The following is a 17,405-nucleotide window of genomic DNA, read 5'->3' on the forward strand; positions in this document are numbered from 1 at the left end:
CAGTTGGTCAGAGAAAGGTATTGATGGGCTGGCTGCAAGAACAGTGAGCCTTGATTCTGCTTATATAAAACAATAGTATTAACAATTGGACTTGTTCTGCAACTATCCAACCTTTAGAAATGCAGAAACTGGAGGAAGTAGGAAAAGCAGCAAGATGGACACGATATTGATGATTACTGACATTATTGATGCTGAGTAACCGGCACACGGGGGTTCTTAATACTAGTCTTATTGGTTCTGGGGTTATGACAGAGGAAACTGTGGCCAGTGATTTTTAATCCTTAGAACCCCATCTGTACCTAGATATGAGGAGGCTTGGAGGCACTTTGGTTAGACATATTGCAAGCTTAGATTATGATTGCCAAATATTTAAATACTATAAATGATACTCAGCCTATCAAGTTTTCAGAACACAACTCCAGTGCAAGAACTGCTTATAAAGGAGTAGATGAGAAAGTTAAAAGACTCTGCTCCCAAAGAAATTCCAATCCAGTTGTAGAAAACAAATCATGGTAATGATATAAATCTATCTTGTCTAGCAGATGAGGAGAGTCGCTATGGGTAAAAAGAAAACCAGGAAAGAGAAATAACTAAGAAGATAATATTTTAAGGAAAATAGAAAAGAGTGTCACTGGAAAGTGGTATTGAAGCAAGAAGTTTCCAACATGAGAACAACAGGTACCACCACAGTTCTGACATAGGAACAGTACCCTTACAACAGTATAAGGAAAGTCACCTATCATCATAACAAGACAAGCTTATCGCTAATGACTTCCAGTTGCTAGAACAGATCAAACCATTTCCAGCTACATATGAACTGCCTTTTTTCTTTCACCCTCGCTTTGCAACAAAAACTATTAAGACGGAAATCAAAAGGTTTTATTCTTAGAAAGTCTTATTCTTAGGGCCCAGAGAGAAGGCTCAGTGGCTAGGACTCAAGTCTGGTTCCCTAAACCCATGTCCTACATACAGCTCATGACCACCTGCTTTATATAATCCAACAACATGCTCTGCTGAACGCTGCCTGAGGTCACCTGCACTTAGGTGTGCATGCACATACATACAAACACACGGTAAAAATTAAAATTTAGAAAAACTATGCTCTGGTTTCTCCTGAGATTGTATACATCTCTCCTCTGGAGACAAGCTTCTTAAACTACTTGCTGCACAAGTCCAAAGTTCAGATCGCCACAAGTCAGAAACTCAGGATACACTTGGGAGCTCACCTGCAAATCCAACTCTCCAAAGGCCGAGACTTGGACCCCCACAGCATTTTGGCTGGCCAAAGTAGCCATGTGGATCCTACATCAATGAGTGAGGGAGAAACAAGTAGAGGAAGACTCCCAAAGGCAGCTTGTGCCTCTACATGCGTGCACACGTGGACCATCACACATGTACAGATACACAAGAAGGAATCGTTTAAAAAACTGTGCCACCATCACCTCTAAGCAACTATTGTGTGTCCAGAATCCGACAAGACGGTACCCAAACAATGGAAATCTGTTACTCACCTAGAGAAGGAAGGGGGACCCTGTAGCCTGATCCTGCTTCCTACTGCTCTGAGAAACCTAGATTGCACTGTAAACTTGGATTCCTTCTTCTGTAAGTATAAACCCAACTTTCTCTGGTTATCTATTGCTGTAAAATCACCCCACAATGATTTAAACATTAATCTATTCACCGATCTTGATTTGGCCCAAGCTTCTAATTGCTCCCTTTGATGACCACTGTGGCAGCAAAGCAAAAATCACCTAAAAGTTCACCTTCCTGTGTCAGGCAAGAGATGTGGACTGTCGACTAGAACCTTCAGGTGGTCAGCCTGGACATGTGGCTTGGGCATCTCCAGATAGAAAGAAGGGTGGAAACATTACCTACATGACTTAGCCTGGAGCCATGGGCATCACTGCTGGATTGTTAATTCTAATTTGCAATCTTTTGATTAGAAAGAAGCAAGTCACTGAGGTCTGCCCACATTTCAAGTGAGACAAATTAAATTCTCTACCTCTTGGCAGCAAGTGAGAAAAATAAAATGATGTGGTCATGTTCTAAAACCCAACCATAACCCACCCTGATCCTTTTTTTTTTTGAAAAATTTTGAACATTGTATATAGGTGAAGTTATATGACTGGCTTCTGAGACTAACATTTGCAAGGCATATCCATGTAAAGGTATACACCATTTCTTAGTTTTTACTGTCAAATAATATTCCATTATATCTACATACCACTTTTTACTCATCGTTTCGTCTTCATGAAGGCATTAGGGCTCTTCTTTCATTAGCTCTTAGAAATAACATTGAGGAGTTAAAGGTGTAACATTTCAACTAGGGAATATACTTAGGGGTGGGATCATTACGTCATACAGTACCAGTTCATATACTCTTTTGAGGCACTGTCACTGTATTCCAGGGTGGTTGTACCATTTTATTGTGCTAGATACAATCCTACCAACAGGACATTATTTTTAAAAATTAGCATTATTCCTTTCTATCCAAACTGACAAAAATTCTTTTAAAAAAACCACTTCAGTGGGTCTTTCCAGGTCTTACCACCTTCTGTCAAGCTTGACCTCCATCTGCAGCTGCCTGCAGAATGTGCAGCCTCTGTCTTAGAATTCCTTTAAACATTTTTTTATTATATTTACTGGGTGGGTGAGAACCGCTGCAGTGTGCACATGAAGGTCTGAGGCCAACTTGTAAGAACCCGCTCTCTCCTTCCACCCTGTAAGATCCGGGGACTAAAGTCAGGTCCAACTTGGTGACAAACACCTTTACTTGCTGAGCCTCCTCACCAGCCCTCTGTCTTGGACTTCCAGGTGAAACTGCTATGGAACTGTGCCTTTAAGACTCCAGCTATTCAATCTTAGAAAGGACTGAAAGAGCTTGAAGGGGCTCGAGACCCCATATGAACAACAATGCCAAGCAACCAGAGCTTCCAGGGACTAAGCCACTACCCAAAGACTATACATGGACTGACCCTGAACTCTGACCTCATAGGTAGCAATGAATAGCCTAGTAAGAGCACCAGTGGAAGGGGAAGCCCTTGGTCCTGCCAAGACTGAACCCCCAGTGAATGTGATTGTTGGGGGGAGGGTTGTAATGGGGGGAGGATGGGGAGGGGAAGCCATATAGAAGGGGAGGGGCAGGGGCTAAGGGGATGTTGGCCCGGAAACCGGGAAGAATAACAATCGAAATGTAAATAAGAAATACTCAAGTTAATAAAGATGGGGAGGGGAAAAAAAAAGACTCCGGCCATTCAGTTGGGATCTTCGATCTTCCTGTGTTCTAAACAAAATCTACATATCATCAGCTTCATCATGCACTATCTTTACAGTTTCTTTGATTTGCTCTCTCTGGAAGACATTTCTTACTTGAGCATCATTTACTATCTGGAGAGGCTAGGTGTAATAGTTAGCATTTTCCACAAAAACAGAACTGACAGAATGATACATGGCATTTATTAGAGTGGCTTTCAGCCTATGGTCTGACTATTCCAACAATGGCTGTCTTCCAACATAAAGTCCAAGAATGCAATTCTTGTTCATCCATCACGAGACTGGATGTCTTCAGTACATGCGGGAATCCCTTAGAAGTAGACTCTAATACAAGTCTAATACCTTGATAGTGAGATTGAGGTCAAGCAGGTTAAACAGAAAAAACTTCCTTCTTCCAGCCTGTATGCAGGCTGCCACCAGAAGGTATGGCACAGACATAAGGTGGATCGTCCCACCTCCACTGACCCAATCCAGAAAAATCCTTACAAGTGCACCCAGCAGGTTGGCTTTTAAGTAATTCCAGATGTACTTGATTTGACAACCAATTATAGCCACTAGTTGTACTCTTCAAACTCACAAATGCAGGCTCCCTTGTACCTAAACTTTCTTCTTGATCTTCCCTCACCTATTACTATTGTCCTGACACATTTTTGACAGAATATTTAGAAACACTTGGCTAGAGCATGCATTGGTGACATATGTTCATTTCTCAATGTTAAGGCTAATAGCTATACAAAATGTCCTACCTTTCCTTTAGCTTGATATTTTCCTCAGCTCTTGAACCTTTCACCAAACAGCCTCTTAGTATGACACAAGTCTTCCACTAATAGTCTATACAGGACTCTTAACAGTCCAGGCCTACTCCCAAAACTCACCTAGGTATTTTTGTTATAGCAGCCAAATAATTTAAAGAAGAAAATAAACCCAAAAGTAGGCATGGTGTAGAAAAATGGGATTTGTTGTATAAACTTAGCCTTGTGTGATTTAGGAGCCCCTGAGCCCTCTGCTTCTGTGACCAGTGCTGTGCCTGCCATGAGAAGCTGCAGAAGATGTGACAGGAGTTAAGAGGAAATGCAAGCTCAGCACGAGTATAATGCAACAAAGCCAGCAAAGGTGCAACAGCATGTGGTGCCTTCTCAGGCAAGCTGCTCTAGAGAAACAGAAACCAGCAACTGTGCATGGGATACATATGGGGATTTAATACATCAGCTGATACTTTAGGGGCAAGGCGGTCTAACACTGAATGTCTTCAAGATGAAGAGAAAGAAGCCAGGGAGCCACTCAGTTTATGGAGAAGGGCACTTCAGGTGTTCCAGTCTGGCAGTGGCAGCTTGGAATCTCTGTGGAGCATTGCTGGTTACAGAGTTCACACAGGAACATCGAGAAAGTTGGAGTCTGATGGAGGATGGGAGCCAACAGCCGTACTAATGCAGGCTGGAGCTGTAAACACAGACAGACACGTCTTTTTCCTGGGCCCTCACTCTTGGAAGTGCCACCCATGCTGAAAGCAGGTCTTGCCCCTCATCAATGCTCTCTAGAAACATCCTCACAGGTGTGTTCAGAAGTATGCCTGTAAGGGGACTCTAATGTGATCAAACATTCACTCAAGTGAACCATAATGCTCCTCTGTTCCCCAAGACTTCTAAATGTTGTGTGGAATGTGTCTTGTAGCCAGAAGTGCCTGAAACTACAAGGATTCTGCACAAAAAAATCCTAGCTTTGCTAAGTTTATTCAGCACAAAGCCACCCTGCTATCATATTCCTACCTGTCCACTTCTCCTCCCACTGCTAAAAGGACAGAGAGACACACAGCTTCTCACCTGGACTGCTTCATGTTTGTACCACAGTCTCGGATTCAACCACTACTGTCCTTACACATCTGTCTTCTCTCACGCTTTATCTTGTGTAGTGCTGCGGATTGAACTCAAACTTCACAAATACTGGGTAAGCAGTCTACTGCTGGGCATCCCAGCATTAACTACATTTGTGTAATAAAATCTATACATCGGCTGTAAAATACCCCATGGCCTCTCATTGCTTGTCAATTAGAATATCCCCAAGAGTGAGCTATAAATGTCCCCAAGCCTAATGTCATATACCTAAGAGGCCATTCCTTTTACATCCTCAGGAAAGCAATTGCAAGGATGTCAGACACACTTACCCCTTTGCTCATGCTATTCATTTTGCCCATGGAAGCTTAGTACTAAGGAGAATAGATTCCATAAAGCAGACCTCAACTTGCACTTAGCATTTTGTATCTTCTATTTTGAATTATTACTTTTCTAAAGATTTATTTTATGTGAGTACACTGTAGCTGTCTTCAGACACACCACAAGAGGGCATCAGATCCCATAACAGATGGTTATGAGCCACCATGTAGTTGTCAAGAATTGAACTCAGAACCTATGGAAGAGCAGTCAGTGCTCTTAACCACTGAGCCATCTCTCCAGCCCCTATTTTGTGCTCTTGTTTCTCCCTTGCTCTTGTATACTAAGCCACATTTGAACAACAATCTCTAACAGCAAAGCAGGCACCCAACAGATAGATGTTCATTAAGCTTGGGTGGACAATCAAAAATGAGGGTCCAACAATTTTAAAGCATCAAGAGACTTCCCAGGCGAGGCCCAAAGTGCCTAGCACAGGGCTGTTGCTTCCACCTTCCATGAGACAGCTCCTGTACTGTTTTAGACACAGGGAGGGTAAAGACAAGAAGTCAGACCATCGATGTAGGTAGGATTGTGATTGCATCTGGTCTAATGCAGGTACACTAGGGGACCACTTGTGGCACGAAGGGAGAGGGCGCATAGGGAGTATGGGAAGATATCTGACAAGACAGGGCAGTTGTGCAGTCTGATGTCTATAAACATCAGAAGCCTAGAAGATGGAATAGAAGAAGGCCATGCGTTTGCGCCTTCACATTTTTGGATTTGGACCTGTATCTTTAAACACACCCCTGTGTGTGGGCAGCTCCAAATGAGAGGGTTGCTCTGTGCCTGCTGCACAGCCTCGTGGAATGCTGGCATCAGGAGCTTTCCCAGGAAGCAGAAATCAAACCATTGGGCAGGAAAACTGAAAACTCATCAGCTTTTTCAAACGGCAGCCTGTAAACCCAGTACAGGACCACGGAGCTAAAGCTGGATGCTTATTCAGACCAGAGTTACTGACTTACTGTGTGAACGTCAAGTCCGTCAAACTGGCTCTATCTGCATTCTCATCAGTAAAACAACAAGAGGGAATATGAGTGTATTCCACAGAGACACATGGGAAACAGCTAACTAATGATTATAAATGACTCTGGACGTACAAAGTGCCATGAGAACGCTCAATTATAAATCCTAGGATGGCAAGGACCTTAAAGTGAAAAGGCCATTTATTTCACTGATAGAGAGAGAGCTTGTTGCACTTACTAAAATACTATGAGACAGAAGTACCTAGCTAATTCTCAATATAACAAAGGCCCCTGTGAAAAACTGACAGATTTCTGAAAGCCAGGAAAATGCATGAAAAGCCAGGAATTCATAAATACAGATTATGAAAGAAACCAATGCATTTACTTGACTTGTTTTGGCAAGCTTGTTTTGTGATTCAAGTGTGGTCTGGGACTTGGTTAAAAGTTTTTAAACTAGCAGATACTTCAGATGCTCAAAACTGCTATAGTAATTCTCTGCCCTATAATAAATGGCAGTGGTTTCTCTTGGTTCACTTTTTAAAGCAAATATGGAAATAGAAAGTTTGGTATTAGGGCCTTGTACAGTCACAGGCCTGCCTTCCGGTGAAAGACTTACTGATGACTAGCCAGGTGGCATACAAAGAGCCCGTGTCTCTTCAAGTCCCCTCCCCTTAACTTTACAACAGGGATAAAAACACCAAACCCTGCACTGGGGGGGTGAATAAACCCATGCATGTAAACTATTTAGCACAGCTCCTGGCACAATGTGAGTGACCAATAATGGATATAGAAAATGTGGTACATCTACACAATGGAGTACTACTCAGTTATTAAAAACAATGACCTCATGAAATTCATGGGCAAATGAATGCAACTAGAAAATATCCTCCTGAGGTAACCCAATCACAAAAAAAAAAAAAGAAACCCACACATGGTATGCACTCACTGATAAGTGGATATTAGGCCAAAAGCTCACATTACCCAAGACAGAATCCACAGGCCACATGAAACTCAAGAAGGACGACCAAAGTGCAGACACTTGAGTCCTTCTTAGAAGGGGGAACAAAAATATTCTTAGGAGGAAATACGGAGACAAAGTTTGGAGCAGACATGGAAGGAAAGGCCATCCAGAGACTGCCCCACCTGGGGATTCAGTCCATATACATACAGCCACCAAACCCAGACAATATTGCTGATGCCAAGAAGTGCATACTGACAGGAGCCTGATATAGCTGTCTCGTGAGAGGCTGCCAGAGAATGACAAATACATAGGCGGATGGTCACAGCCAATCATTAAACTGAGAACAGGGTCCCCATTTCAGGAGTTAGAGAAAGAATTGAAGGAGCTGAAAGGGTTTGCAACCCCATAAGAAAAAAATACCAACCAACCAGAGCTCCCAGGGACTAAACCACCACCCAAAGAGTACACATGGACAGACCCATGGCTCCAGCTGCATTTGTAACAGAGGATGGCCTTGTTGGGCACCAAAGGGAGAAGCCCTTGGTCCAGCCAAGGCTTGACCCCCCCCCCCCCAGTGTAGGGGAATTTCAGGGTGGGGAGGCGGGAAGGGGTGGGTGGATGGGTGCAGGAACACCCTCATAGAAGAAAGGTGGGATGGGGGTTTATGGACAGGAAAGGGGATAACATGTGTAATGCAAACTTAAAAATCCAATTAAAAAATAGAGCTTAAAAAATCCAAAAAAAAAGTTCTATTTGCTTTTGTGCTATCTCATATACACAAGTAAATCAAGATCTCCACTGTTACTTAAACATTGAGATCTAAGCGCTACTCTGATGACACAGGGGTTAACACATGCACACCACATGCACACCACACCCCTGCTGCATCCACGGGACAACATCCTCTTCTTTATTCCTCTTTAAGATATCTGACAACTGCCCTGTCTTGTCCAATACTTCCTCCATACCCACTCCCTTCATGCCACAAGTGGTCCCCTAATGCACTGAGACTGGTCTAGAACTCTCTATGTAAACCAGGCTGGCCTTGAACTCACAGAGATCCACCTGGCTCTACCTCCCAAGTGATGGTATTAAAGGCATTTACCACCACAGTTGGCTGTACGTCCTCATCCATCACTACTTTACTATATTTATTAGATATCTGAGAGCCTTATGTAACCCTTCTTACAGTTCAAGTGAAGGGCGAAATAATGATCTGTCAGAAACAGTACACAAAAACTTTAGGGTTAGGAGATTGGATCTCTATGAGCAGTTCCTAAAACTTAGAAGACCATTTCTCTGATGAAAAAAATACAGAATTATCCACTCTTAATGCTAAGTAAGGTCATATTTAAAGTTTCATCCTCAACTACAACTGGCATAACTACATAAACAAGGACATTTTAGTTCCTCTGATAGAGGATATCAGTTGCTTAAGGATAAGCAACTTTCCTTAAGTTCATGAAAGTGTCACAAAAACTTACCGTCTTACAGTAAGTTTTATTCTTTTGCCAATGGGGCCTGATTCCAGAGAAACAATTTACTTACCATCTATTGAGATGAACTGCTCTAAAATCTATTTTAAAAACATACAAACAAAAAAAAACCCCCATACAAACAGATACAGCCCTATTTTCTACCAAATATTAAAAACATACAGATCAGAAGGAAACAGCCAATAAAAGGGTGGAGTTAAAAAACAGAACACGGAGATAAAACCAAGACCAATCAATTCCTAAACATCTCTGCAGGCCAATGGCGGGGAATAAACAATACAAAAGAAGCCCTGGAAGGAACGGTGTCCAGTAAGGCCAAGACTGTGGCTTGGACACTGGGCATGTCTGATGGAGACAAGAAACACAAGTTAGCAGACACTAAGCAGACTGCCTGTACTACAGCAGACAACTGCTACCAGCTTCCCATCAAGCCCAGCCAGAAAACTCTGGCTTTGCATCAACTCTTTGAAGATTCTTTTTTCCTTGAAAAGGTGAGTACAAGAATTTTTGAGTGAAATCTCCTTGTTTTTAAACTACCAACGAATCCTTCCTTTAAAGAAAATTAAATCACTACATGGGCCAAACAAAATATAACTGCTGTATTCAGCACACGGACTTTAGATGCTCTACAGTCGTGTGAGAAAGAGTCAAGGATAATACCCTGAAAAATGTGGAGAAAAGGGCTGTGACCAGAATAGAGCTCATGGAGTTAGGACCAGGAGAGAACTGAGTTAAAGAAGCAGAGAATCTCAATGAGGTGAACCATGGGGTTAAAGGAAATAGTGATTTCCACTAAAAACAAAAAATATCTGGTAGTTTTTAGAACCGTTTCTGTATGTCGTGGGAGTCGCATTCAGATCAGTAAGCAATGTAAAAAACTCAAAGCCAAACAGTCAAACCACTGGTTTTGCAACTGTGTAATTGTGTCACATCCAACAATAATTAAAACAAGCACTGTCAATTTATCGCAGCATACAGCAAGTTTTTCTAAGAAGCACATGAACTCAGGAAAGGTGTGTTCCCAATTTGTGCTGACTGGTGCAATAGCCACAATTTAAGAACCCATTTAAGAGTACTGTCACAACCAAACTGTAAACCTTGCTAAATCAAACAAACTACAAGACTACTCTGATGGTCTCAACCTGGCCACCAGAGGCAAGAGTAAAGCATTCCCTGCCCTTGGCCTTTCAAAGTTGATTTATAAACTGTCTGGAGAGGTTAAGTTTTCCAAGAGATTAATGTTTTATTATGGTTCTGCCTCTCTTCCCAAAGATCAAAGACAAAGATCATTTATAGAATAACTATTCTCATAAGCATAAATCAGATAGAATATGCTAAAATGCTACAGAAAATTACCTTATTTTTTCCTTTCCTTTTTAAGGGATGACAGTTTCCCAAGAAGCCTTTAGGCACTATAGTTCTATTTTTGTCTTTTAATAATGCATGCATATCTGTGTGAGGACGTGTGTACCTGAGTACAACTGCCCTCAGAAGCCAGAAGAGGACACAAGACCCTTAAGCTAGAGTTACAGGCAGTTGTGAGCCACCCCACAAGTGCTGGGAATGAAACTTGGTCCTCCTTGAGAACAGAGTCCTTAAGCACTGAGCCATCTCTTTAACCACACACACACCTACGTTTTCATTATAGTTCTTGTGCTACTGTCAGCTTCATAGAATCTAGAATTATCTAGGAGACAAACCTTTGACCATGCTTCTAAAGTTACTTCTAGACTGGACTGACGTGGGAAGAATCACCTTGAGCAGAGGTGGCTCCATTCCCCGGGTTAGGGTCTTTGACTCAAAGGAAAGCAGGTTCAGCAACAGAACGCATCTTCTCCACAGTGGAGCAATGTGACCCACTGCCCCACATTCCTGTCACCATGCATCCATCACCTGTCACGATGAACTAAACTCTCCAACTGTGATAAGAAAATCTTTCTCTCCCTTTTACTTAAGCACTTTACTGCAGTCGTGAGAACAGTAAGGTAGTTCTAGTAGAGATATACTGTTCCTGACTTATAACAAGCAGGAGGTTTAAAGAGAATCAAGGTTCATCGTCTGGGGCTGGAGAGATGGCTCAGTGGTTAAGAGCACTGACTGCTCTCCAGAGGTCCCGAGTTCAATTCCCAGCAATCACATGGTGGCTCTAAAGGTTTCACTTTTCCTATTTACAGGGATTTTCAGACTAGGGATACCTAAAACAGGAGAAAAGAAAATGCTCTCAGGTTGTTCCTTTTTCCCCTCTCTAATCACCAAAAGACCTAAGTTAAGGTAAAGTAGAAAGCATTCTATTCATGAGCAAACCCAAGTCTCTCTCTACTCATAGCCGCCAAATATTTAACAACAACTTCTCAAATCTGTCCTCTCAAATGATATCCAAGGACACTTGGCAAGCATTTAATAAGTACCAATTAAGCTACATGTTTAAGATTTATTTTATGTATGTGAGTACACCATCGCTGTCTTCAGCTACACATCGAATCCCATTACACATGGCTGTGAGCCACCATGTGGTTGGTGGGAATTAAACTCACTCTGGACGAGCAGCTGAGCCATCTCTCCAGCCCAAGCTAAATCTTTTAACAGTAGTTAACAAGAATGGCTGCAGGCTGCGAGATGGCTCAGAGGCTAAGAGCACTGACTGCTCTTCCAGAGGTCTGGAGTTCAATTTCCTGCAACCACATGGTGGCTCACAACCATCTGCAATGGGATCCAATGCCCTCTTCTGGTGTGTCTGAAGACAGAGACAGTGTACTCATATAAATAAAACAAACAAAGCCACAAGAATAGCTGAGAAGCACCTAAAGAAATGTTCAACATCCTTAGTCATCAGAGAAATACAAATCAAAATGACCCTGAGATTTCACCTCATACCAATCAGAATGGCTAAGATCAAAAACTCAGGTGACAGCAGATGCTGGGGAGGATGTGGAGAAAGAGGAACATTGCTGATGGGATTGCAATCTGGAAATCAATGCGGAGTTTCCTCAGAAAACTGTAAATAGTTCTACCTGAAGACCCATCTATACCACTCCTGGGCACATATGTAAAAGATGCTCCAACATATAACAAAGACACATGCTCCACCATGTTCATAGCAGCCTTATTTATAATAGCCAGAAGCTGGAAAAAAACCCAGCTGCCCTTCAACAGAGGAAAGGATATAGAAAATGTGGTTCATTTATAAAATGCAGTACTACTCAGCTATTAAAAATGATGATTTCATGAATTTTTCCAGAAAAATGGATGATACTAGAAAATATCCTGAGTGAAGTAACCCAAACCCAAAAGGACATACATGGAAAGTACTCACTGATAAGCAGAAATTAAACCAAAAGCCCAGAATGCCCATGATACAGCTCACAGGCTATATGAAGCTTAACAAGAAGGCCAAGGTGTGAATGCTTCAATCCTACTTAGAAGGGAGAACAAAATAATCACGGGAGGGAGAGAGCTAGGTGGGAGGGGAGGGAGTAGAAAAAAGGGGTGGGGCACTATCAGGTAGAGGAAGAGAAGTCCAGAGTGCCAAGAGAATGGATAGAAAGTGGGGGTGGGGGTGTGCCTACTAGAAAATCCTAGATGCTAGGGATGTGAGAGGTTCCCAGGACCCAACGGGGATGACATCAGCTGAATGCCCAGGCAGGGAGATAAAGCCTGTAGAGACCACCTCCAGTAGATAAACATGGCCCCCAGCTGAAGCATGGGGCCACCCACACATTTCAAAATGTTTAACCTACAATTGTTCCTGTCTAGAGGAAACAAAGGCTCACAAATGGAGCAGAGACTGAAGGAAAGGCCACCCTGAGACAGCCCCACCTAGTGATCCATACCATCCAGACATCAAACTACTGTTGATGCCAAGATGTGCTTGCAAACAGGAGCCTGGTATGGCTGTCCTGAGGGGCACTACCACCACCTAAGGCAGATGCAGACACTCACAGCCAACCATCGGACTGAGCCAGCCACCCCAATGGAAAGGGTTAGGGGAAGAACAGAAGAATTGCAACCCCATAGGAGGAACAACAGTAACAATTAGTGGACCCCTCAGAGTTCCCACGGAGTAAACCATCAACCAAAGAGTACACATGAGTGGGTCCATAGCTCCCATTTCGTGTCAGCAGTGGGAGAGGAGGTGCGTGGTCCTGTTGTGCCAGAGAAGGGGGATCCCTAGAGGGAGGATGTGGAAGTGGGTGGGTGAGCACCCTCTTAGAGGCAAATAGGATGTTCAGGGAGGGGAGATTGGAAAGGGGGAAAAATTAAGAATATTAAAATAAAAAAGAAAAGAAAAGGTATTTCTAAGCACTTAAACTAGGGGGAAATAAACAAATGCACGTAACTAGTTTTCAGTGTGTGTAGGCACTAACGTGAGTCATACATTAACCAGCCTAATGCAAACAATTTCTCTTAGTGTGTAGGCACTAAAGAGTCATACATTAACCAACCTTGCCTGGGTGTGAGGGTCTAGACGAGTGCCTAAGAAGGGTCCATTTGACTGGGGAAAGCAGATAAAAGGTGAAGCAGGTAAAAGCACTTGCCTCTGAATAAAAAGCTCAGCAGTTTCCAGTGAGGCGAGAAGGGTAGGTGTTCAGTGAGGAGAGAACAGGAGTGGGTGTTGAGAGGGAAGAGTCAGGGTGAGTTCAGTGATTCAAGTAGAGGTGGGGGATCAGTGACAAGAATCAAGGGTGGGTATTCAGTCAGAGAAAACAAGAATGGTTTCAAGAGAATTTGTTACCAGAGTAAAAGATGAAGAAGGATTTTAAATAAGATAAATTAAAGAAAGAAAAAAACATTTGTTCAACTTATGTTAAAAACTAAAGTTAAAGTTGTGAAACCAGCAAATATATTCATCAACTGATCTGCTCTTTCACTGGTTCATGACAACTGGACCAAGACACTGCTTGTGGGTAGGTACCAAATTGTAGATGCCAGTTGGCACAGATGTGTCTTTTATTGATGCACATCTTTTAAAAACAAAATAACCAACCAAACAAAAGAACCTCTTAAATCTTACACAATGGTTTTAGAACTTACTGATCCAAAATAAACATCCATTGATCAACCTAATCCTAAATTTCCACCTTATTTCTAAAAGCAGTAGCTTAACTGACCACTTATTTATCCCCTCTCTACTCTGTGCATACTGATATGCTCACATATTTATTCAAAGGCCCTGAAGTACAAGAATCTGTGATTGTAACATTTTCAATATGTGAAAAAAAAAAAAAATACAAGCTGGATAGAGCCTGAAAGCAAAATGAGTTCTGCTGCTAAATTCTGAAACTGTTAAAAAAAAAATGACAATTTGAGGCTGGGGATTTAGCTCAGTGGTAGAGCGCTTACCTAGGAAGCGCAAGGCCCTGGGTTCGGTCCCCAGCTCCGAAAAAAAGAACCAAAAAAAAAAAAAAAAATGACAATTTGAACATATACATATTGATTCAACTCCTTTATCATTTATTCTTTTGATAAACATCAGATAATATGAGCAAAGTTATCTTGCTCACAATAGTTACACATTCTTTGTTTTACTTTTTACAGGTTATAAATATATGTAAGTAGATAAAATTCTTGGTTGATGACACATTTCAAAATGTTGACATGTTTTCAATCAGGACTGAAGAAAGCTTGTGGAAGTTCCATCAGACCAGCAGCAGCAAACTTAATTTGCATACATTGTTCTTAAATCAACACCTAGCATTTTTAAAAGACTTTTCCATTTATAGCTAAAATGGTGGAAGTAGGCCATACATTTTATTCATAAATATACTGGCCATTGTAAAATAAAACATATAAACAAAATTTTGAAATACATAATTAAGTACATTTGAATTCTTGACAGAACAACAAAACATTGAGTTATCTTTAGAATCTCTGTTGAAAGCAGAATTTTCAGTAACTTTTTCATGTTTTGTTCTATAAATCCTTAAGGCTGATACTGAAAAGATGAGGATAGCATTACTTCAAAGTAAGTTCAAAGCAGTTACTTTACAATATCATGCTTTTATAAATTTCAGAATAAAAAAGGATCAAAAGTTACAAAGCAGCTACCCTTCAGAATATACCGTGTCGCAGGCAGAGTATGTTTTAGTCAAGCTGGAATGACCTCAGAAAGGTCTGACCCCAGTCTCTGCCAGCTTGCCACACTGTTACCTGCTTTAACGTCATAAGCCCATTATTTACTCACAGACAGAATACATAGATCAAAAGTCCAAATATTATAACATGATGCTCAATCTTAGTTATACTTCTAACTTGGAAAAAACAGATCACAACAAAGTTTCCTTTTCATAAATTGTTTGTTTTGTTGGTGCTAGAAATTGAACCTTGAGCCTCATGCACAATAGGCAAGTAAGTGCTCTACTCAAGCTGTGCCCCAGCCCTTGGTCCTGTGTTACAGTAACCACACTTGTGTGTGTGGGCGCAGCTCTCTCACAAAGAATACTGTTCTAAGTGATTTAACATGAGTCGTTCCACATACAAGTCTTCTGTGCTGATTTTACCACACAGCTCTGTGCTTCTGAACAGCGGCTTTCAACTCTTCCTATACATAAAATAGAATAATCAAACATTTGAGCGGAAAAAAAAAAAGTGACACATTATGTAATGAAATAATCTGTAGCCAGAATTTTCATTGATCCCAGACAGTGAGCGCAGCAAGCAGAGGCCTTGTCAGGACAGCTGGGAAGACTTAAACAGGGGGCGTGGCCACGGCCTTTCTTTCTGCATTACTACAGCCCCCCTTCCACAGGTGAGCGGTGAGAGGCCACTGGGTGCCTCTCAGTAGGAAAGGTTCTAGGGAAGGCAAAGCAGCTGAGCAGTGTTGCGGAAAATGTAAAACTTCTCAGTTGTCATAAAGAAACAAGGTTCAACTCTAACTCCAGCCTCTGGCTGAAAAACCAGCAATGTAGGAGTTACACACTTTTTAAGCTACACATACATTAAAGGGAAGTCTCCAATTTGTTAGAAAGATTCAAAATTGGCACAATAAACACCTAGTTTCCACTGATTTTGCTTCATTTCTTTATACTGATTCTCATGTAAGTATTAAAAATTCTTATACTGAAGTAATTTCTTCTTAGCAGCAGAGACGTGCTGCGTAAAAAGCAGCACACACAGCTGACCCTAGTGAGACCAAAGTCACGGGGATGGCGAGCACTTTATCAGCATCGATAACCTGCTGTTATGATGACAGAGACCGAGTCTCCATACTTTCAAGAAAAATTAAATTGAAATCCTTACTTTTGGAACATAAAGCTGTGGGGCCAAAATTTTAAACAAAATTTATTCCAAATTAGAATGTGCAGGCCAATTAAAACTGATTCGTGGGAAGAGTAACGCCTTGGCCTGTGAATGATATTCTTCTCCACAATAGACTAAGTTGTAAAAATGCCACTAAGAGAGCACTGATTAAAGTCACTCCAATGTATTTGTAAAAAGCCCGTTAGTAAGCTTATTCATAAAACTCATTTAAGGTAGCTGTGTTTTTCAGTAGCATTTACAACAATCTAGCACTTGGTAGATGGGCACACTCTATAAACAGTGTAACATTTTGTAAACTAGCTGCAATTTTCAGTAGTTGAGTTCACCAACCGTGTAACAGAATTATAATGTTCTCCTAAGCCATACGCATGCCTCATGTATCTGAAATGAAAAAAATGAAATTGCATTTTGATGAGTTATTTTTATCTATAAATGTAATATTCAGACATATATAAGTAAGCACTCTGAATGTCCCAGGTCATAGAGACCTCATTAATGGACTATTATGAGCATATTCATTAAAAGGTCAACATTATGTGACAAGTTTTGGAAGTGACGAGTCCAGTCACTAGAAACGCAAAGGCTAAGATGTTGAGGGCTCAATGAGCTCAAAGTGTCACTGAAGTTCAGACCAGTAATGGAATAGCTAATAAACACACACACACACAACACACACAAAAGAGAAAAACTAGAGAAATAATTTCTCCAAGCTGAATATGAAGGGACAATTCTCAATCATGTAAATACATTCACAGCATTAAGGGTGACCTCACCTTTTAAGCTAGTTAAAACTTAGTGCTGTTAATGTCAATTGGAGCAACACAAAACTAGTCCTAAAATTTCACAACCTTTTGAAGAACTTTATTCTTAACTCATACAAAAAAAAAAGGCTCAGTAGTCTAAGCAGTTATGTAAATCACACATTCAGGTGTTTTCTAGTTCATTGATTGCCCTTAACATAAACAGAATTAACTCTGCACTCTGATTAGTCAGTATATACAATCTAATATCTTTTCACATGCCTTTTTGTTTTAATTATGAAAAATAAAACAGTAAAATGTTCTAGGTACTTACACTAGTACTAATGGATTCCTTGGATACTCTTCACCAACTATAATAGGAGGAGCATCTGCCTGTAGTATCTCGATCGGTGTCTTTAAGATGTGAGACAGAGCTCTTAGCTACAAGGGAAAAAAATGGATCAGCAAGAAAAGCAAAATTTAAATCTTATTCAAATCACAAACGAATG

General features: G+C 41.2%; 1 protein-coding gene across 3 annotated transcripts in view; it reads right to left on the reverse strand.

Annotated features, from left to right (window-relative positions):
- The window catches only part of Otud6b (OTU deubiquitinase 6B), a 34,362-nt gene that overhangs the window by 2,974 nt on the left and 13,983 nt on the right, over positions 1-17,405 (reverse strand). Inside the window, exons 6-8 of one of the 3 annotated variants that reach the window (XM_087547882.1) lie at positions 17,231-17,337; positions 16,487-16,537; positions 14,330-15,437 (exon numbers count right to left, since the gene is read on the reverse strand). In XM_087547882.1, the coding sequence (XP_087404008.1) occupies positions 15,428-15,437; positions 16,487-16,537; positions 17,231-17,337 (168 nt within the window). In that variant the 3' untranslated portion in view covers positions 14,330-15,427. 3 annotated transcript variants of the gene reach the window in all.

This window comes from Rattus norvegicus, chromosome 5, assembly GCF_021556685.1.
Source record: "Rattus norvegicus strain SHRSP/BbbUtx chromosome 5, alternate assembly SHRSP_T2T, whole genome shotgun sequence".
NCBI lineage: Eukaryota > Metazoa > Chordata > Mammalia > Rodentia > Muridae > Rattus > Rattus norvegicus.